The sequence below is a fragment of the Melanotaenia boesemani genome, chromosome 9, assembly GCF_017639745.1.
Source record: "Melanotaenia boesemani isolate fMelBoe1 chromosome 9, fMelBoe1.pri, whole genome shotgun sequence".
NCBI classification, from domain to species: Eukaryota; Metazoa; Chordata; class Actinopteri; order Atheriniformes; family Melanotaeniidae; genus Melanotaenia; species Melanotaenia boesemani.
In genome coordinates, this window is record NC_055690.1 from 3,123,443 (window position 1) to 3,142,115 (window position 18,673).

At 41.2% G+C, this 18,673-nt stretch overlaps 1 protein-coding gene across 2 annotated transcripts in view; it reads right to left on the reverse strand.

The window, feature by feature from the left end:
* bcas3 (BCAS3 microtubule associated cell migration factor) overlaps positions 1–18,673 on the reverse strand; it is a 446,220-nt gene that overhangs the window by 35,872 nt on the left and 391,675 nt on the right. For both annotated transcript variants that reach the window (XM_041994763.1, XM_041994762.1), the window contains one exon: positions 8,948–9,124. In XM_041994763.1, the coding sequence (XP_041850697.1) occupies positions 8,948–9,124 (177 nt within the window). The remainder of the gene's footprint in view (positions 1–8,947; positions 9,125–18,673) is intronic.

Here is an 18,673-nt window from a genome sequence, read left to right on the forward strand (position 1 = left end):
TTACAAGCGAGTCCGGCACTTCATACTCCCGGAGTACCCCCCACAGGAGTCCCCGGGGAACACGGTCAAATGCCTTCTCCAAATCCACAAAACACATGTAGATTGGTTGGGCAAACTCCCATGCCCCCTCGAGGACCCCAAAGAGGGTGTAGAGCTGGTCCACTGTTCCACGACCGGGACGAAAACCACACTGCTCCTCCTCAATTCGAGGTTCGACTATCCGACGGACCCTCCTCTGCAGCACCCCTGAATAGACCTTACCGGGGAGGCTGAGGAGTGTGATCCCCCTGTAGTTGGAGCACACCCTCCGGTCCCCCTTTTTGAAGAGGGGTACCACCACCCCAGTCTGCCAGTCCAGGGGGACTGCCCCCGATGTCCACGCGATGCCGCAGAGGCGTGTCAACCAAGACAGCCCTACGGAATCCAGAGCCTTAAGGAACTCTGGGCGGACCTCATCCACCCCCGGGGCCTTGCCACCAAGGAGATTTTTAACCACCTCAGCGACCTCAGCCCCAGAGATAGGCGAGCCAGCACCAGCTACCCCAGACTCTGCTTCCTCATCAGAAGACGTGTTGGTGGGATTGAGGAGGTCTTCGAAGTATTCCCTCCACCGCCTCACAACGTCTCGAGTCGAGGTCAGCAGCCCCCCATCCCCACTGTACACAGTGTTGACGGAGCACTGCTTTCCCCTCCCGAGCCGCCGGATGGTGGACCAGAATCTCCTCGAAGCCGTCCGGAAGTCATTCTCCATGGCCTCTCCAAACTCCTCCCACGCCCGAGCTTTTGCCTTAGCGACCGCCGAAGCCGCGCTCCGCTTAGCCCGCCGATACCCATCAGCTGCCTCTGGAGTCCCACAGGCCAAAAAGGCCCGATAGGACTCCTTCTTCAGCTTGACGGCATCCCTTACTGTCGGTGTCCACCAACGAGTTCGGGGGTTACCGCCACGACAGGCACCGACGACCTTACGGCCACAGCTGCGGCTGGCCGCCTCGACAATAGAGGCACGGAACACAGCCCATTCAGACTCAATGTCCCCCACCTCACCCGGGACTTGGTTGAAGCTCTGCCGGAGATGGGAGTTGAAACTCCTTCTGACAGGGGACTCTGCCAGACGTTCCCAGCAGACCCTCACAACACGCTTGGGCCTGCCAGGCCTGACCGGCATCCTCCCCCACCATCTGAGCCAACTCACCACCAGGTGGTGATCAGTTGACAGCTCCGCCCCTCTCTTCACCCGAGTGTCCAGGACATGCGGCCGCAAGTCCGACGACACGACTACAAAGTCGATCATCGAACTGCGGCCTAGAGTGTCCTGGTGCCAAGTGCACATGTGGACACTCTTATGTCTGAACAAGGTGTTCGTTATGGACAATCCATGACGAGCACAGAAGTCCAACAACAAAACACCACTCGGATTCAGATCAGGGGGGCCGTTCCTCCCAATCACGCCCCTCCAGGTCTCGCTGTCATTGCCCACGTGAGCATTGAAGTCCCCCAGCAGAACGAGAGAGTCCCCAGAAGGAGTGCTCTCCAACACCCCCCCCAAGGACTCCAAAAAGGGTGGGTACTCTGAACTGCTATTTGGTGCATAGGCACAAACAACAGTCAGGACCCGTCCCCCCACCCGAAGGCGGAGGGAGGCTACCCTTTCGTCCACCGGGGTAAACCCCAACGTACAGGCGCCAAGTTGGGGGGCAATGAGCAGGCCTACACCTGCTCGGCGCCTCTCACCGGGAGCAACTCCAGAATGGAAGAGGGTCCAGCCCCTCTCGAGGGCAGTTATTCCAGAGCCCAAGCTATGCGTCGAGGTGAGTCCAACTATATCTAGCCGGAACCGCTCAACCTCGCGCACCAGCTCAGGCTCCTTACCCGCCAGAGAGGTGACATTCCACGTCCCTAGAGCTAGCTTTTGCAGCCGAGGATCAGACCGCCAGGGTCCCCGCCTCTGGCAGCCGCCCAGCTCACAATGCACCCGACCCCTATGGCCCCTCCCGTAGGTGGTGAGCCCACGGGAGGTTGGAGCCTTCCACTGGATAATTGCTGCAGGGTGATTATATTTCAGCTGCAACTAGTTAACCCCAACTGATGCCATGAGCAGCTTCTCATTTCTTAAACAACCTTGTGGAAAGACACATCCTGTGGTCGTAGAAAAGATGCTAGTCTGTTTTAGAAGGGTCAGATCATTGGCATCGAGCAGAGAAAACATATAAAGAGAAACAGAAACCAATAAAATTGGGTCCAGAACTGTCCAACGCATGATTAATGGCTGGAAGGATGGTGGGGAACCATAGTCTTCCAGGAAGAAATGTGGTCATTTTTTCCTCGCTTTAAGGATCAGTTAAACATTTGGTGCAATCAGATGGAAGAAAAACAGTAGTAGAACTCAGGACGATGTTGAATAGTGAAAAATGAAGGCAACGCTGGATAGAAATAAATCTTGCAGAAGCTTTTAGAAACAATGAGAATGCTGCTGGAATCAGAGATAAAGGAGGTCCAACCAAATATTAGTGTGTGACCTTTTCTGTTTTGGTGGCAACTTTTCTTTTGGCCAGGCAGTGCATATGAGTGGATATAGCTGAAATGATGTAAACAAACCGAGCCAAAAAGGTGGCAGTGTTCCTGAGCCGAAACTGAGATGTACTAGTTTGTGTTGAGTAGAAGTCCACTCTCCATATGGCTTCAATGGAATTTATGTTGGGCAGGCACCAATAAGCCAAATCTAGTTAGCAACATTATATCATTGGACCATAATCTAATTTCAGCCTCAGTGTTTTAGTCATCAGTGACTCCCAACCCCCCCCCACTCTCTATCTCCCCTTCTCTTCCTCATTTTCCCGTTCTCTCTCTCCATCTGTCCATCTCTCTATCTGAGTGTCACCTGCCCTGTGAGCTGGCGACGCTGGGTCTCGGCTTTAGCGTGAGAGCCCCATTTCTCTGACTGGAGGCTTTGTTTTCCCTGTGAATCTGCAAAAGAGTATGTGTATATGTGTGCCGGAGAAGAATGCCTGAGAGATGGTGATTAGTTACATCATCAGGCGTCCCAGTTTGGAGATTCTTTAAATGTGTGCGAGGAAACACAGTGATTATCATTAACTGTCATTCAGCAGAAAACAAAACTGTGATAAATAACACTAGGACTGAAAAAATTATCACATAAACTCAGCGGAAAGTAGTTGTTTATAAAAGTTTGAAAAGTCTGTAGAAAATTCCTTCAGCAGTTACATGACAGAGAAACAGATGAGTGTGTATAGGTGAGGTAAGAGTGAGTGTGTTTACGGTCTATGTTAGATGCTCCAATGTGTGTTTTACCACTGGGACCAGAACTCCCATCAACAGACATTGAGCAAAATACCATCTGCCTCTGCCAGTCCAAGTCTCACGCCAAGACACATGCATGCGTATCCATCGCCTATAAACACCAAACACAGCTCACAGCTACATCCAAGAAACTCCAAATAATTAACCCTTGAAATGGCATGCTAATGGTCTTAAAAGACATCCTTTGCTATTTTGGACTCCCTTTTCTGTTTATTATTTAAAAATGGACGTAGAATATCAACCCTTTTAATCCTAGTCAGCATGCAGACATTATTTTTCCAGGACAGCATCAGTTGTCAGGTTATGATGCAAAGGTCGAGCAGAACATTAGTGCACTTTTCTTCCAGGTGTTTTTGCCATTTACACTTTTTTATATTATATACTTGCTATCCTCACTAAACCAACTCCAGCTCAGCTGCTTTGTGGCGCCACCGTGCATCAGAAACGTCTTCTTGGCTTTATTCCAGCCATAGAGGAGCATTATTTTTCTTCTTTTCACACACACATAGAACTTTCTGCTCACTGGTTGATCTTTGGCTGCTCCTGATTGGACGTTACCGTCAATCTAAGCTCTCTGATTGGTGGAAAGTCTGACAGGAAGTGGCTTCATCATCATGTCCAGGTCTAAATAGAGGTCTCTTAGCAACATAGTAGTGATGGTGATGTTTTTATGATGAAATGTGATAAATAATGCTGTTATCATGGATCATTGTGGATTTACCAGATCAAATTTCTGAATAAAACTACATTTAGTGGCTGGATTGTAAACCTCCTGGATGGGATAGAAATACCTGGAAAACTTCTACAGATCACCTAAAGGTTAAAATATCCATCCCAGTTTATCCCACAGAGCTACACACTACCGCTCCCGAGACATTGGTAATGACATAAGCAAGCTAGCAGAGTTTTAAGGGTTAACACACCGCCATTACTCTGACCACAAACAAACGAAAAATGTGAATGTATGTGTATCATAAGGTCAAGACTTGCTGACTTCTGCCTCATTCCAACAAAAAGCCGCAAGAAACCAAATCTTCAGCAAAGGGCCAAGTTTTTTTTCTTTTTTTTTTTTTTTGCTGTTATCTGTATTGTGTAGTAAAACCGCAGTGAATAAAAAAGAATGGAAACATCTAATACCCCGTATCATTTCTGTCATTTATCTTTCTACAGTATATGTTGAGGTCTGGGGTCTGAAGAAGGATGAGGCTGGTGTGTACACAAAGATCCTATTTGATATGGTTCCTGCCAGTGGTTATGTTTTAGAACAAGAGGACCTGATTTACTCGTGTTGATTTGACTGTTGGGGAGTTTTGGGTGTCTGTGTTTTGGTTGCAGACAGCCAACACACATGTTCCTTTACAGACGGTGCTGCATGTCTGCATGAAATGTGATGGATCTACACGCTCCGAGTGCTCATGAGGTGGAGAGCCATAACTCATGATAACCACAAACACTTTCAAGTAGAATCTGGGGTCTGGAATTCATTTAAGCGTCCTTTTACAGAAGTCATCTTTAGCCTTTCAGTAAAACTGATTTTTACAGATGTTTTCAAAAAACTTTCACTTCTGCTGCTACAGTTTTTACGTTTATTGTTTTAATAAAACCAGTGTATGCCATGATCTGTGGGTTTTTGTTCTTCTTCAGTTGTTGTCTATTTAGTTTTTTAGTCTTTTGTCATTTTTGAGTTCTGTCTTGTTTCCTTTTATTTTGCAGAGTTGTTTCCCCTCGTGTACTCTGTCTGCTTTACTTTCTGTTCCCTGCTTCCGGTCAGCCCCTCTATATATGCTCTAGGTTTTCCTTTCTTCATTGCCAGTTCACTGTGTGTTTTAGTCGTTAGTCTGGCCTGTTCCACAGTCTGTGTGAGTTTGTTCTTACAGACCAGGAAAAGGGTGGCATATGTAAATTAGACTTTTTTTCCCCCCTTTTTTAAAAGGAGTGACTGGACCAGGGGTATTCAACTAAAATTTAAAGAGGTCCAGTTAGAGGAAAGCTTTTGGAGCCAAGGTCCAGGACATTATAATGACTATATCCATAAACTGTTTCCACACCCAAGGAGTTTTTTTTTTTTTATTGTGGACAGCTGTTAGAGAACCAGGGGCAAGACAAGCCCACATAAGTAACTACACTCAGGAAAACAAGCCTAAAAACCTGCAACTGACAATATTTGCAAGAGACTGAACAGAAAAACAAGCCTAAAGTGACTAAAACAGGCAGATTTAGCAACTCTGCTGCCTTTTTCTGGTGCAGTCGTCTGTATCCCTGCTTTGTTTGATGTAGCTGGCAGTTTATCGCCACAGCGGGAGCCTCACACACTGACTGGCTGAGTGCATCACATGGGATGGCTTACCTCACATGCAATTGGCCTGCATGTTTCCTTACTGCTACTGTGAAGACTGCAAACGTTGCAACAGTTAAAATAAAAGCACCCTGTCATATTTTATATTTTAACCATGGGTCCACATGGAATAGGTTCTGGGTCCGGATCCGGACTGCGGTCCACTTGTTAGTGACCTTTGGACTAGACCATAGGAAATGAGGATTAGGATAAGGCAGCTGGATCCACAGCATTTTGGTAGTTGAGGGAAGGGGGTCCTCAAAGAAAATGAAAGCATCTTTGAGTGTCCAAAAAAGTGTTATATCAGTTCGATGTATTATTGTTATTATTATTATTAAAATTGGCTGGAAACCACTGGTCCAGAACATGACAGTGTTTATATAAAACATCATATAGAGGTACATTACATGCTGCATACATGCTGCAAAACTATTTTACCTGGAGGTTACCAGGTAAAGGTCAGTTTACACTAAATGTTTGATGGAATTAAAATTTTCTATCCTTGGGGTAGCAACTGGGGTGGCCTATGCCCCACCCATGTGTACTAGAAAATATCCATATAGCTGTAGTAAATGTCAAATTGTTGGCCTCCCAGAATACAAAAACCTAATATTGATGAATGTAATTTTATAGTAAATTTTAATATGCTCTCATGTTACTTTGTAAATGTTTTTATGTAGGTGTGTATAATTGGTTGGTCTACAAGAAGCAATGGTAACACAGTGCAGGGAACACACACACCAATAGAAAAAATAAAGACCTTCATCTCTGTATCACTAAATGAGTTAGAAAAAGTAAAGACATTTTTTCTTTCCTTATATTTTTAAATAAAGCAATATATGCAGATTAAAGATGATTGCGTAAGTGTATTAATACAGACCACTTCTTCAGTTAACAGGTTATATGTAGAACAAACTAAATCTATTTGATTTCATCTGTAGCCAAGACGGATGACAGTAGCTAAATCTATTTCCCTTTTTTTTTTTTTAAATGAGACCACAACCTCGAGCCATGCATGGCTGTCTACTCCTCAGAGCAGACACAGGAACATTTCCTATATGTTCCAGGGCAGAAGTGCTGTGCTATTAGATTAGCCACTAAAGATTGAAGCCTCTGTGTCTGTATGAATGGATGGAGGAACCAACAAGTCCATCACATTCCCAGAGGATGAGGTCTTCATCATGGCTCAAGGCGCAGAAAAATACAGTGTGTGTGAGTGTGTGTGTGTTCTGGGTAAATTTTGATGTAATGTGATCAGTAATGAATTTTGTGTTGCATTAAAGAGAAGTGGAGGGGAGCGGAAGGGTGGGTTGGTGTGGGGGGAGAAAAAAAAGCAACTGACTAGTAGTGACCAGGGCTCCAACATCTAATCTAATGAAGAAACACAGAAAGAGAGATGAGGGGGGGTCAGCAAAAAGAGTGATGAGAAGAGAAAGACAGAAAAGAGAAAGAGCGGCTACAAATAAGGTTAAGTCCTAACATGGAGAGAAAGATGGGGGGTATGGGGGGCAGGCTGGATAAAGCTAGGGACGATCAGTAGGGGGGTTGATAGTCGATGCTAAATCCATTAGGGCCTTGTGACCCCCACTCCCCAACCCAATACCCTCCCATCACAAACCATCCCTGTGGCTGCCTCAATGGAAGCACCCCCCCCCCCTACAATTGTGCACATACACTTAAATCAAAAGAGCTCTTGTTCACTTAAGAAGGGTGGGGGGTGCTGTTTCACTGCCGCTTCCTAAATGAGTTAACCATTTGGACTGTCAGGGCCAACGGCATGTCTTCAGACGCACACACACATGCATGCACACACACACACACACATGCACACACACTCGGGCAGGAAGCCTCACTGTGAAGCTCGGTGTGTGCAGTTATGGCAAAACTTCACACACAAAGATGAGCAGAGCACGCGGTCCATCACTGGATCATGACCCAGCAGCACTGAATGCTGGGTAATGTCACGGCCTCCAGACAGGACTCTGCACTGACAACATTCATTATGGGTTTCAGAAAGCATCAGGATGTTTGCTGACTCTGATTTTTCTACATGTAAAACTGCAATGCAAAGAACTTTGTTGCTTTAAAGCAATACTGCATGACTTTTTAACTTGAAGGGTGCGTTCACACCTAATGATCCACGAGACTATATGACTGGGGACTGCAACATTCTTTCAGTGTGAGCTTGCTATCACAATGTATTTACACCTAAAAGTCAGCTAAACTCTGTACGACTGGGGACTCGGTTCATTCTTCCCGTCTGAGTTTGCATTCACACTGAACGTAATCAAACGAACCAGACCTTTTGAATAATGTATTCCCCTCCTTACGGAGGCTCTATATCAGTTACTGAAGGAGAAGACAAGACAAACAATGAAGAATAAAACTGGTTCATCTATTCCTTAATGCAGAACAACCTCTGTTTCAACCGCATTACAATAAAACATGGAGCTGCATCAGATCCTGGTGGTCTTGAGTTAATAATATTGCTGTGAGAACATTTAGAGTTCTTCCACGTCTGACTGGAAGACATTTCTCCCAGCTATTGTTCTGTATACGCGTATGTTTACCCACAATACCCTGCAATGTAGTCCACTTTCTGTATTATGTTCAATTTAAGCAAAACGAGACCTATATTTGTAGACAAACCAGATCTCACTGCTTTAATCTGCATCAGCAGTCACACCTCCCCAAACAAAGTGAACTTTCTGAGCAAATGAACTAGGATTTGAATCCAAAGGGCTGGTGTGAATGAATCCTAAAATATGCTGTGGTCGGATGCCACACTGACATTCATTATATACATTTCCCAAGAATTTGTTACCCTACAGTTTTCTGAATCTTTTCCGGTACCGGTAGATTTCAAAGAAGAGACGACATGAAAACAATGCTGGATTAGCCGTCATTAGGGGAGATCTCAGAAGAGACGGGACAAAGACGATAGCGGGCTAGCATCTCCCCTGCAATTATCCCGACCCTGTCGCAGACGATGCTTCTCGTGGAGTATGAAATGACCTGAACAAAACAAACTTTTTTTCTTGTTTTTGCGGCCTCGAGAACAAGAACAAACTTCTTGCTTCTCGCGGAGTACGTAACAAGCTTAACTCCAAAATCATTGAACTAAATCACAACAACACAAGTTTGGGTTAAACTGACCCAGCACAGAACCATATCAGAGTGGTAACACTGGGGTCTTAAATGACAACGCTGAGGTAAAAAGTCAATAGAAAATCTGTGCATGACTGTGCATGAACGTTGCAGTGTGAAAGTGTGTGTTATTCATCCTCCACCAACCTGTAGCAGAGCCCACAATATCTCTGGACGGGGACTCGGACATGGCGTCTGCCAGTTTCTCTCGTAGGCCTTCGTCGCTGGCGTCTGCTGACCCAACATTGTGCCGCGGCACACCGAAGCTCTCTGGCCAGCTCCCACAAACCTCCAGCAGGGTCACGCCACGTCCATCAAATGGCCCTGCAAACAGAAAGTCATTGTTAGGCCATAGCTAGTTTCAGAACCGGATCAGCACGGCAGGATTACTCCAGCTGATCCTGATCATTACATTTGCCTTCTGACAAATATTTGACATATTACATATACTGTTAAATTTAAATTAATTTATTCAAAAAGCTTCATTTGCATGTTTATACCTCCTTGGTTTGTTATTTAACTTTTCAAAGCCTTGCAGCATAAACACAACTGTGTAGGAAAGAAATGAGGATTACCCGTCAGTAACAAGTTATAAATTACTAATAAAGACACCACTGCTGTACCACTGAAGAAGATGGATCTCTGTCTTACTTAATTATACTTTTAGTACATTTTAAAATTTAAAACTTGATTAAAAATGTAAAGAAAAAAAACTTTAGATAGTATAATAATGTATAGTATTTCTTCTTTTTTAAATAAATAGCTGTAATGGGACCTTTTTATGTTTCTGAAAGAATTTCCATTAGTAGTCACAATTATTGACTATTCTGTCTTCTACACTACTTTATCTGTTTTGAAAAGGTACTACCATGTTTTCTGGGTAGAAAACACCACCAAACTTTTTTTTTCCCTGCATATCATACTGTAAATGAATTTTCTACACACCAGTTCACTGTAGTCAAGTACATCAGCTGCTTTGAATTCACAAACTCACACAACCACTTGTAAGTGGAACATGGTCGTCATGCCTGTCAGAAGCAAATCCACACAAGCCTCGTCTGCATCTTAATCTTTTCTCCTCCATGTCTTCAGTGTTTTCAGCTATCAGAAAGATCTAGCATGTTGGAGCCAGAGAGTCTGTAACCTGCTTCTTTGTGTGTGTGTCTGTGTGTGACAAACAAGGCATGCAGACACTAAAACAACTGGTTTATTCTGTCGGTGGGTCCATTTTACTGGCTGCTGTGTCTGCAAGCAGCATGGACTGATATAGAGGCCTGAGCAGTCGTGTCAGGAGGTAACAGAATACAAACATACAGTCAAATTATTGGAATTCTACTGTGCATTTAAATGTCTTTCTAATCGACATCACAGCATTGACAGTGTTGCTGCTGCTGAGAAATTTGATCATTTTTTATAAAATCATAAAAGTGATTTGTGATAACATGAGTTGTAAAGTCATTGCCAGAACAATACATCGTTCACTTCGATTGGCAGGTTTGATTTATGTATAGTGACACTGTATATGTCAGAATCGTTCTGGTTTAATATGGTAGTAAATAAATAAATTTATTTATTTATTTAATATTTGTTAATCCCAAAGTAGCTTTGCTATGTAATCATGTTTTTGCTTTCTCTTATTATAGAGATTTGTTGATACTAAAGCTGATATTGATTAACCCCTTAACACCTAAATTTATTTACAATTAAATAAAAACAAAATAAAAATAAAACTGGAATAAAATAAAATCTAAAACTAAATTAATAACAACAAATGAATAAAGATACATAAAATATTTACATACATCAGTGTTGATAAAAGCAAATAAAAAACTGAATGAATAACTTTAATGAAAAGAAATAAACATAGAGCAGAAGTTTGTCACAAGTTTTGACAGAAGGCATCAAAGGGGTTAAAAGAACTTCATTCATCATTATAGACATTTTTGTCCATGTGGGCACAAGTTTATCTCTTCGTCTGGCCAACATTTGGTCTGTGTTAGTGCACATGGCACAATTATTTGACATACGCCAACAATATTTTATGCTTAGGCCTGTAATGGAGCTGATTTCAGTGGTAAACAAAAATTTATCTAGAAAATGAAGGTATAAAAATCACAGAATACTTAATTATTTTTTGAAGAATAAAAATGCTGTTTTATTGTGATTTAATAGGGCAACAACAGTGGCATCAAATAACTGAACTGAAGTTTTCAAGACATTTGTGCAGAAAAAAGAAGAGAGAGAGAGAGAAAACGAATATCCACTTATAAAGAACTTCCAGTAATTTGGAAATAGATATTTGTGTCTGTGTTTGAGGGTTAATAATGACAATTTACTCAGTTAAAAAAGACAACTGCAGTGGAAAATGTGGAAATCTTTTTTGGGGGAAGTTAAAGGATGATTGTTTGGAGGGCACCACAAAGCAGTTATGCTTAGGGCCCCCAAATGGCTAGCAGCAGCCCTGCTTTTGGCATGTGCACAGAAAAAAGCACTTAGCCTAGCTTAGCATAAAGACCTGAAAACAGTCATGCCTTGCATACATGTACAGCCATATTTTCCCCTGGGATTAATAGAAATTTAATTTAATATCTTTACAACAGTAAGAGCAGTAGCAGTAGTGATCACAGAATAACATTTAGATCTTTCAGATATCTTTACATTATGTTTTATGACTGCCAGGAATTCTGTAGTCATTAAAGACTAATCCGAAATCTAGTTTTTGAGCTCAGAGGACCTGAAAAGGTGAATCTTCGAAGAAGACTTTATCTGTTTCAGCACTAGATGGAGAAATTTGTCTCAGAGGATCAATAAAAATGAGTACAAAAGAGGTTCAGATAAACTCAGTGTTTTAAAGCAAATTAAATGAAACTTTAATGGTCTCCTTGGAGAAATTAGTGTGAAATTCAAACAAACTCATGTGACTCAAGACTTTATGAATTCACTCATACGGCACCAGTGAGTTTAAAAACTCAAAACTAATCAAAGAACTTCCTTAGATAATTAAATTTGTTAAACAAATCAGGCGCACGGACACTGTTATTTGTTCTTCATTTTTTTATGTCTGGAGCCAAAATGCACACACACCCAGATGAATCGTGTCACATTGTCTTGTTGGTATCTCAAAAAACTCAGCGAGGCAGCCGACAGAATGACATCAAAGAGTAAAATGAAGACAAGGACAAGGAGATCTTCTCTTCCTTGAAAGACCAGATCTATGAGTGTGTGTCCATCTGTGTGATGGCTGGAAGTGCAGCATGAAGATGATTATTAAAAACAACAGAGATGAGATAAGCCCACAAACAACAGACAGCCACAGTTTAAATCATAATTACAATAAAAAACAAAACCAGACAAAATAAAACGAACTAAGAAGTTCAAGATATAAAAAGAAACTAAAAGCAGCAATAGGTCAATGATAACATCTCCAGGTCTTTCAGTATAAATTTAAACTGAAACCCTGATAGTGCAAAGTATAAAAAGCATCAGACTTTTGTTGGAGATACAAACACAGGTAGGGAGGGAGCAGACCATAGATGCCTTTATAAATTAATCTGTACCTGTGTTCATGCCAACAGGTTGCCAGATCTGGCCATCTAAACCAAAAATAAAGTTCACAGATGTGAATCCGAGGTTTACAGTTGGTTATAAAACATAGGAAGGAGTGGCAAACGTGGGAGTAGAGGGCGGCGTGGTTCATTACACATTTTGTTTTGGCCTAAATGCAGTGGACAACAGCAAACCTTGCAGTGAAACGATTTCGCTTTTTGCCCCTTTAAGAGTTAACAACTGCAATGGCTGCTCCATCAGGAGTGACCACTAAGCCAAGATTATTATTATTAATTTTTACTTTTAGAGAACAGTTTGCTTTTGTTTGGATGTGAAAGTTAAAACTGTAAACTAAAGATAAATTATTGTGAACAACTTTGAAGGCATGTTGCAAGGAGTCAACAATCTTTACAATTGCTGATGCACAAGTGTAAATAACCATAAAATCAGCAGACAAAGGGGTCATAAGGATGCCTCTCAAGGCTCCATCTGAGGTCCCTTGCTATTTACAACATATAGAAATGATTTGGTTGAATATGTTCCAAATGGAAACTTTCGTTTTTATGCAGATGACACCATCATTTATTGCTGTGAGGATAATTTGTTGAAAGCAGTGGAGTATTTGCAAATTGCTTTTAAAGAAATTGAAGCCCAACTCCTGTTTGTGCTCAATGCAGAGAAAACAGAAATAATTTTCACAAAATCAAAGAAAAACTGCATTGTTGTTCTGTTTGTATGTCTCAGGGAATAATTAATGAGACTGTCTCATGTCTGGGTTTTATTTTAGAAGACAGTTTGACTTTTGACTCACACTGATCATCTGGTTAAGTAACTAAAAGTAAGGCTGGACTTTTATTTCAGGCATAAATCATGTTTTTCTTTTATTTCTAAAAAAGAAAAGACTTGTTGCTACAACATTTATTTTTGCCATTGTTGGTCTATGAAGATGTATTTTACATAAATGCTAAATCCAGCTTATTAAATATGCTACATACTGTGTACCATGTGCTTCAGTTATAGATCACAAATACATCGCTGTACGCTGTAAGGTTGGTTGGCTGTCTTTGTCAGGACCTGCTTGCAGGCTTCTACAATGATACATGTTTATCTATAAAGCTTTCACTGGACTACTTCCTTTATACCATTACGTTTTCCTAACATTCGAACACAACCCATTTCATGATCTGTGATACCAAGTCTGTCTCTCTGCTTTAGTATTGAGTTTAAGAGAATGGCATTCATGTTCTCTGCTCCTTTCACTTTGAACAGAATAAAAAAACAAAAAACAATCATGTTTCAGACCCGTGCTAGCCTCCCCGAGTTTAAAACTATTGTCCTGGACATGTTGATGATATATGATATGATATGATGTAGTTGAGATATGGTAGCGTGCGGATGCTTTGCTGCATTATATGCTTTGACCTGGTGAATGTTCTTTGTTTTAATGTGGTTTGATATTGTGTAATGTGTTGTCCTGTGTAACCACCTCTTATTTGTGTTTTTGTTGCCATGTTGGCCAGGCCATCCCCTTAAGTTAGATCATTTAATCTCTAGCATCTGCCTAGTAAAACAAAAGTGGTAATTTGCCTCTATTCAATCAAGACCAGCATAATTTATATAAATATGTAAAGAAGTGGGTAAAGCATAGAGCCCTGCAGTACACCTTTTCTAACTGAGAGAACATCAGAATATACTTTTTCTAACAGAAAGAGGGATGCAGAACCAGCCAACTACTTTTTCTGAGATCCCTTTCTTAAAAAGTCCTTCAAGCATCTTTGAAAAGGCTGATGAAATAAAGATTTTAATGTTCAGGCATGTAAAAACCTTCTGTCAAATGATTTTGCACATTGTATCTTTATGAGAAATATTTAAAACTTCACACAGTAACACAAAGCAGTCTTGTCCAGATAGGCCTCTTCAGATACAAACTTCAATTCAGCCTATCCAAAGGCACCAGTTATCCAGCATTAAATTAACCAGTGTGTAAGACCTAATAACATCATATCACTACTAAAAGAAAACACAGACTTGTTGTTTGACACTCACACACACACACAAGCATAGACACACATTTAACAGGCTCTCGTGGAAGTCTTTGAAGGGTGGACTGCTGGCACTAAAGGGGAATCCTTCAAAAAAATCAATCCAGTGCACACAAACTGGCTGCCTCTGAAGTGAAGTTATCAGGAAGCTGAGCCACTGTGTGTGAGAGTGAGTGTGTGTGATTGTGTGCTTTGGGAGGTCGGTCAGTGTTATCACAGTGGGGCGTACGGAGGCCCGTGCAACCTCTCGCCCCAGCATTAGCACCTGTCACTGGCCTGCAGTGGAGAAGAGATTGACCAGGCCTCATGACATACCCACACACAGCAAACATGCACAGTAGTCTGTAGTCAGTAGTCTGCTTGCTGATAGCCGGTGAGCCAGACAGATCAAAGATTTTTACTGCGGTAACTTTCCTGGATGATAAGAGCTTGGCAGAAGGTTAGGAAGAGCTTTAGGTTTATCAGAGCCAGCTTTAACCAATGTGGGTATTTGAAGGCCGACTCAGATAACTCCGTACTGCTACCGCCATGACGGCAGTAATAATCAGTAAATAAGGTAAAAAATAAACTAAAAAAAAGTTCTTTAATTACAAACTTCCCTCAGAAAGGCTGAGAACATACTTGCTTTTTAACCTGTATTTTGCATAGCCAACCAGCTCCATCCTGAGCGTAACTGCTCACACATTTGCTTGTGTGCTACTTGTTACCAATGTATTCCACTAGGGGGCGCATTAGAGAACTCAGACTTTGACTCTGACTTTGTAGGGTGGAAACAAACTATTTCTTTAACAGTTAATTACACAATGTTCAGGGATCTAAAAGTCTGAACTGGAAATTGTGGAAGGGCACCACCCGGATCATCTGTAGTATGCACATATCACATATTATGAGTGTGAAATCCAAATGGTACCCTCTGCATTAAAAGCAAGCATGTGGAAGTGCAATGGCTTCTGTGGGCAGCTTTGTTTGCTTGGCACGTCCGGTTAGTTTGGAGATCTGTCAATGCGCAAACTGATTCGCATCGAAGAAACAAACTCTGGTCCACCTACAAAATTTAGGACATGTCCACACGGCACCGAAGCCAGTTTAGGTGTGAAAACAGTGTGAAAATGGTGGCAAAAACTAGGAGAAAGGCTTCAACATCTACACAAAACCACTATAGTACAAACTACAAGGCTGTGGGGGGCGCTATGATGATTAAAGAGTAACACCCCAGAGGTAGAACAAGACATAGCTCATGTTCAGATAATGACACATCTACTTGCCCCAGAAACAGCGGTACAGCAGTGCATTTTGCTGCTAAAGCTGCACACAAGCCAGGACTGTCTGGAGCAGCACCACAGTTGGTCACGTACGCCATTATTGTTGTTGTGTTTAGCGTGCGTTCATCACACAGACGTCATATCCTCTAGTGGTGTGGTTACACTGTCTGCACAGTACCACAGACAGTGGAGGTTTCAAACCAATCCCCCTTGGTACCTGGTTTCAGACATGATCGGTTTCATGGAGGCTAATCCCTGGCTTTGTGGGGATGAAAGGTGGATTGCTAAAATACTTTTGTGGTTTCACTGCAATTTGGCATCGAGGGGACGGCACCTTTTCCTTCAAGTGAACCAAATACAGGAAGTGGACTACAACGCAGGGCATTGTGGGTAAACAGCCAAAATATACGAGTGTGTAGGATGATAGGTGGGAGAAATTTCTCATGGTCAGACAGGGAAGACGTTCTTCTGCATTTACCAATTGATGAACCGGTGTCCTTATTTGTTTGTCACAACAAATGTGACAAACCATGCTAAACGTTTCAACCTGCAAAGTAGGAGCTGTGAAGTAGTCACACACAGAAAAATACCATTTTATTCTCTGAGTAAACAAAAATAATTTTAAATTCCCCTTAGAGTTTACCAAATTATTATCGTAAAACTTATCCTAAACACTCTGTAATTCATTGTCCTGTGTTTTAAATTAGTTTTACACGGGTGCAACAGAAAACAACCTGCTGACGTCTGCCTTGTGAAATGATTGTGTGTCTGGAAAAAAAGATAATCTTCTATACAGTATATCTGGTGTTTTAGTCTGAACCACTTCTTTGATTTATCAATGCATCGTACATCCAACACTCCAGACTTTATGGTGATTTACTATACTTTGACAAGACTAATAAGAGCATTGAAGGACTGAGCTGAGGCTGACTGACTGGCTAATGCTTGTATCATCTGTTTAATTAAATGATTAGGCATACATTTCCTGCAGTATTTAATCACAGGCATACCTACACTCATTCTCGGCACCATCTGCTCACCTTGTTTGTTCCAGGACATTTGACTGTCTACAATAACCCCTGATAATTTCACTTCTGTTACTTGTTCTATTGCTGTATTGCCCATAACCAAAAGTAGCATAGAATCTTTTCTTATTCTGAAATAATACACTTACTTCTGAAACTTTTCCCTACACTGCCCCTACTGCTTACCTGCATATTACAGCTTGCAAACACAGGATTAGTTTCTGAGGATGTGAACAACGCACATTTTATCAGTATCAGCTGTGCCGTTCCTATACTATAAACAGGCGGCGCACGACTATAAAGCCATCTTAAGAGTCACCTGAACAGGCTGAGCTGTTTAAAAAAACACAGGAACATGTTTATTTTGCTTTACACATTAATCCTAAAATGTCAGTCTGCACAGAGGAACACATCTGACGTGATATATGCACTCAAAACGACTACATTGTACACATAGGCATGCATTAAGGTTTCTGTCTCTTTTATTATGCACACATATCACATAAAGCTTATTTTTCATCTTGCACATTGATCCATTTCAAACACTAAACTAGGTTTTAGCTTTTATCACAGTAAAAAGTCTGGCAACCCCCATTTTAGTATTGTACCTGAATGCATCACAAGTTAACATGCCGTCAATTTTACGCAGGTTTTGTGTTAATAGCAGCAGTTCCAACAAACCAGCAGCCTTATTTAATTTAATTTAATCTAAATTAATGACTGAAATAAATCTGATCTGTTAATTACGTTACTGCATGTTTGGCCTCTGGTTGTGTTTACTGACTTCTGTGGGTTTTTTTAGTTCTGTCTTTAAATCTTTGGAAATACGAGGATGTGAAAATTGTTGTTTTTCCTTCTATAATGTTAAAATCCGACAGGATTAAAAGCCACTCTCCGCCCAGCTGTTAGCCCCCACATACTGGCCCTACTTATCTGTGCAGCCAGTGCTACTTTCTTTAAAGATTTAATCACACTCCTGCAGGATATGAGCACAACAGTCATCTCCACAACACACAAACCAGTGTTAGTGATTTAATACTGCTGGGGGCATGCAGCCACACACCAAAGGAGATTTAATTTTCTAAAGTCAAAACTAGATCTGGAAAACTAACAAAAATAAAGCTTATGTTAAATTACTATTATGCTTATTGCAGAATCCTTGTTATTATTTTCCAATTTATTGGGAGGTTTGCAACATTTTCTATATGAACTATTAGCAGATCTGTTGAGGAGAACATATTTTACACACCTGCCTGTATTTTCATAGAAACCACCTGGAATGATAACAGCCCCACACAAACTCATGAATAAATAAAATAGAATAACTAGATAAAAACAATTAAAATAAATATATGCAAATTTGTGACACCAGGAATACTGGGGTTAAATGTTTGAATTTATTTTATATTCATTTACCTTTTATTTCTGTATATATCCATCTGATTTTTAAATTAATATATTTATCTCGACTGGCGACCTGTCCAGGCGTACCTGCCTCTCGCCTGCTTCCCTGCAACCCTGAACTGGACTAACTGGAACAGAGGATGGATGGATGGATGTATTTTATAATTATTCATTTTTAAAATGAATCTCATTAATCTATTTTTATCTCTTTATTTTTTCTTACTCTTTTCCAATTTGCTGGGGAAACTTTGACACCTTTTATCACAAACTGCTTCCATTTTTTTTCTTTTAATTTTACTGCTTTTTGTGTTTAATTGTATTTTTTTCATTTTGTTTTACTTCCATTTGTTTCCTGAATTTTCTGCTGTACTCGTATTTTTTAAAATAAAAGTAAATAAATCCAGGTGTTAAGGTGTTAAATAATTATCAGAGTAGTGTTTGCAGCAGGGGAAGGTCAAGACGTTCTGCCAGGGAAGGGCGCAAGGCAAGAAAACGGTGACACATGTAAATGGGATCCTTAAAAAAAGGTCTTTATTTTTGGAAATAAAGTGATCATTAAGATAAGACGTATTTTATTACAACTTAAGTGGTCAT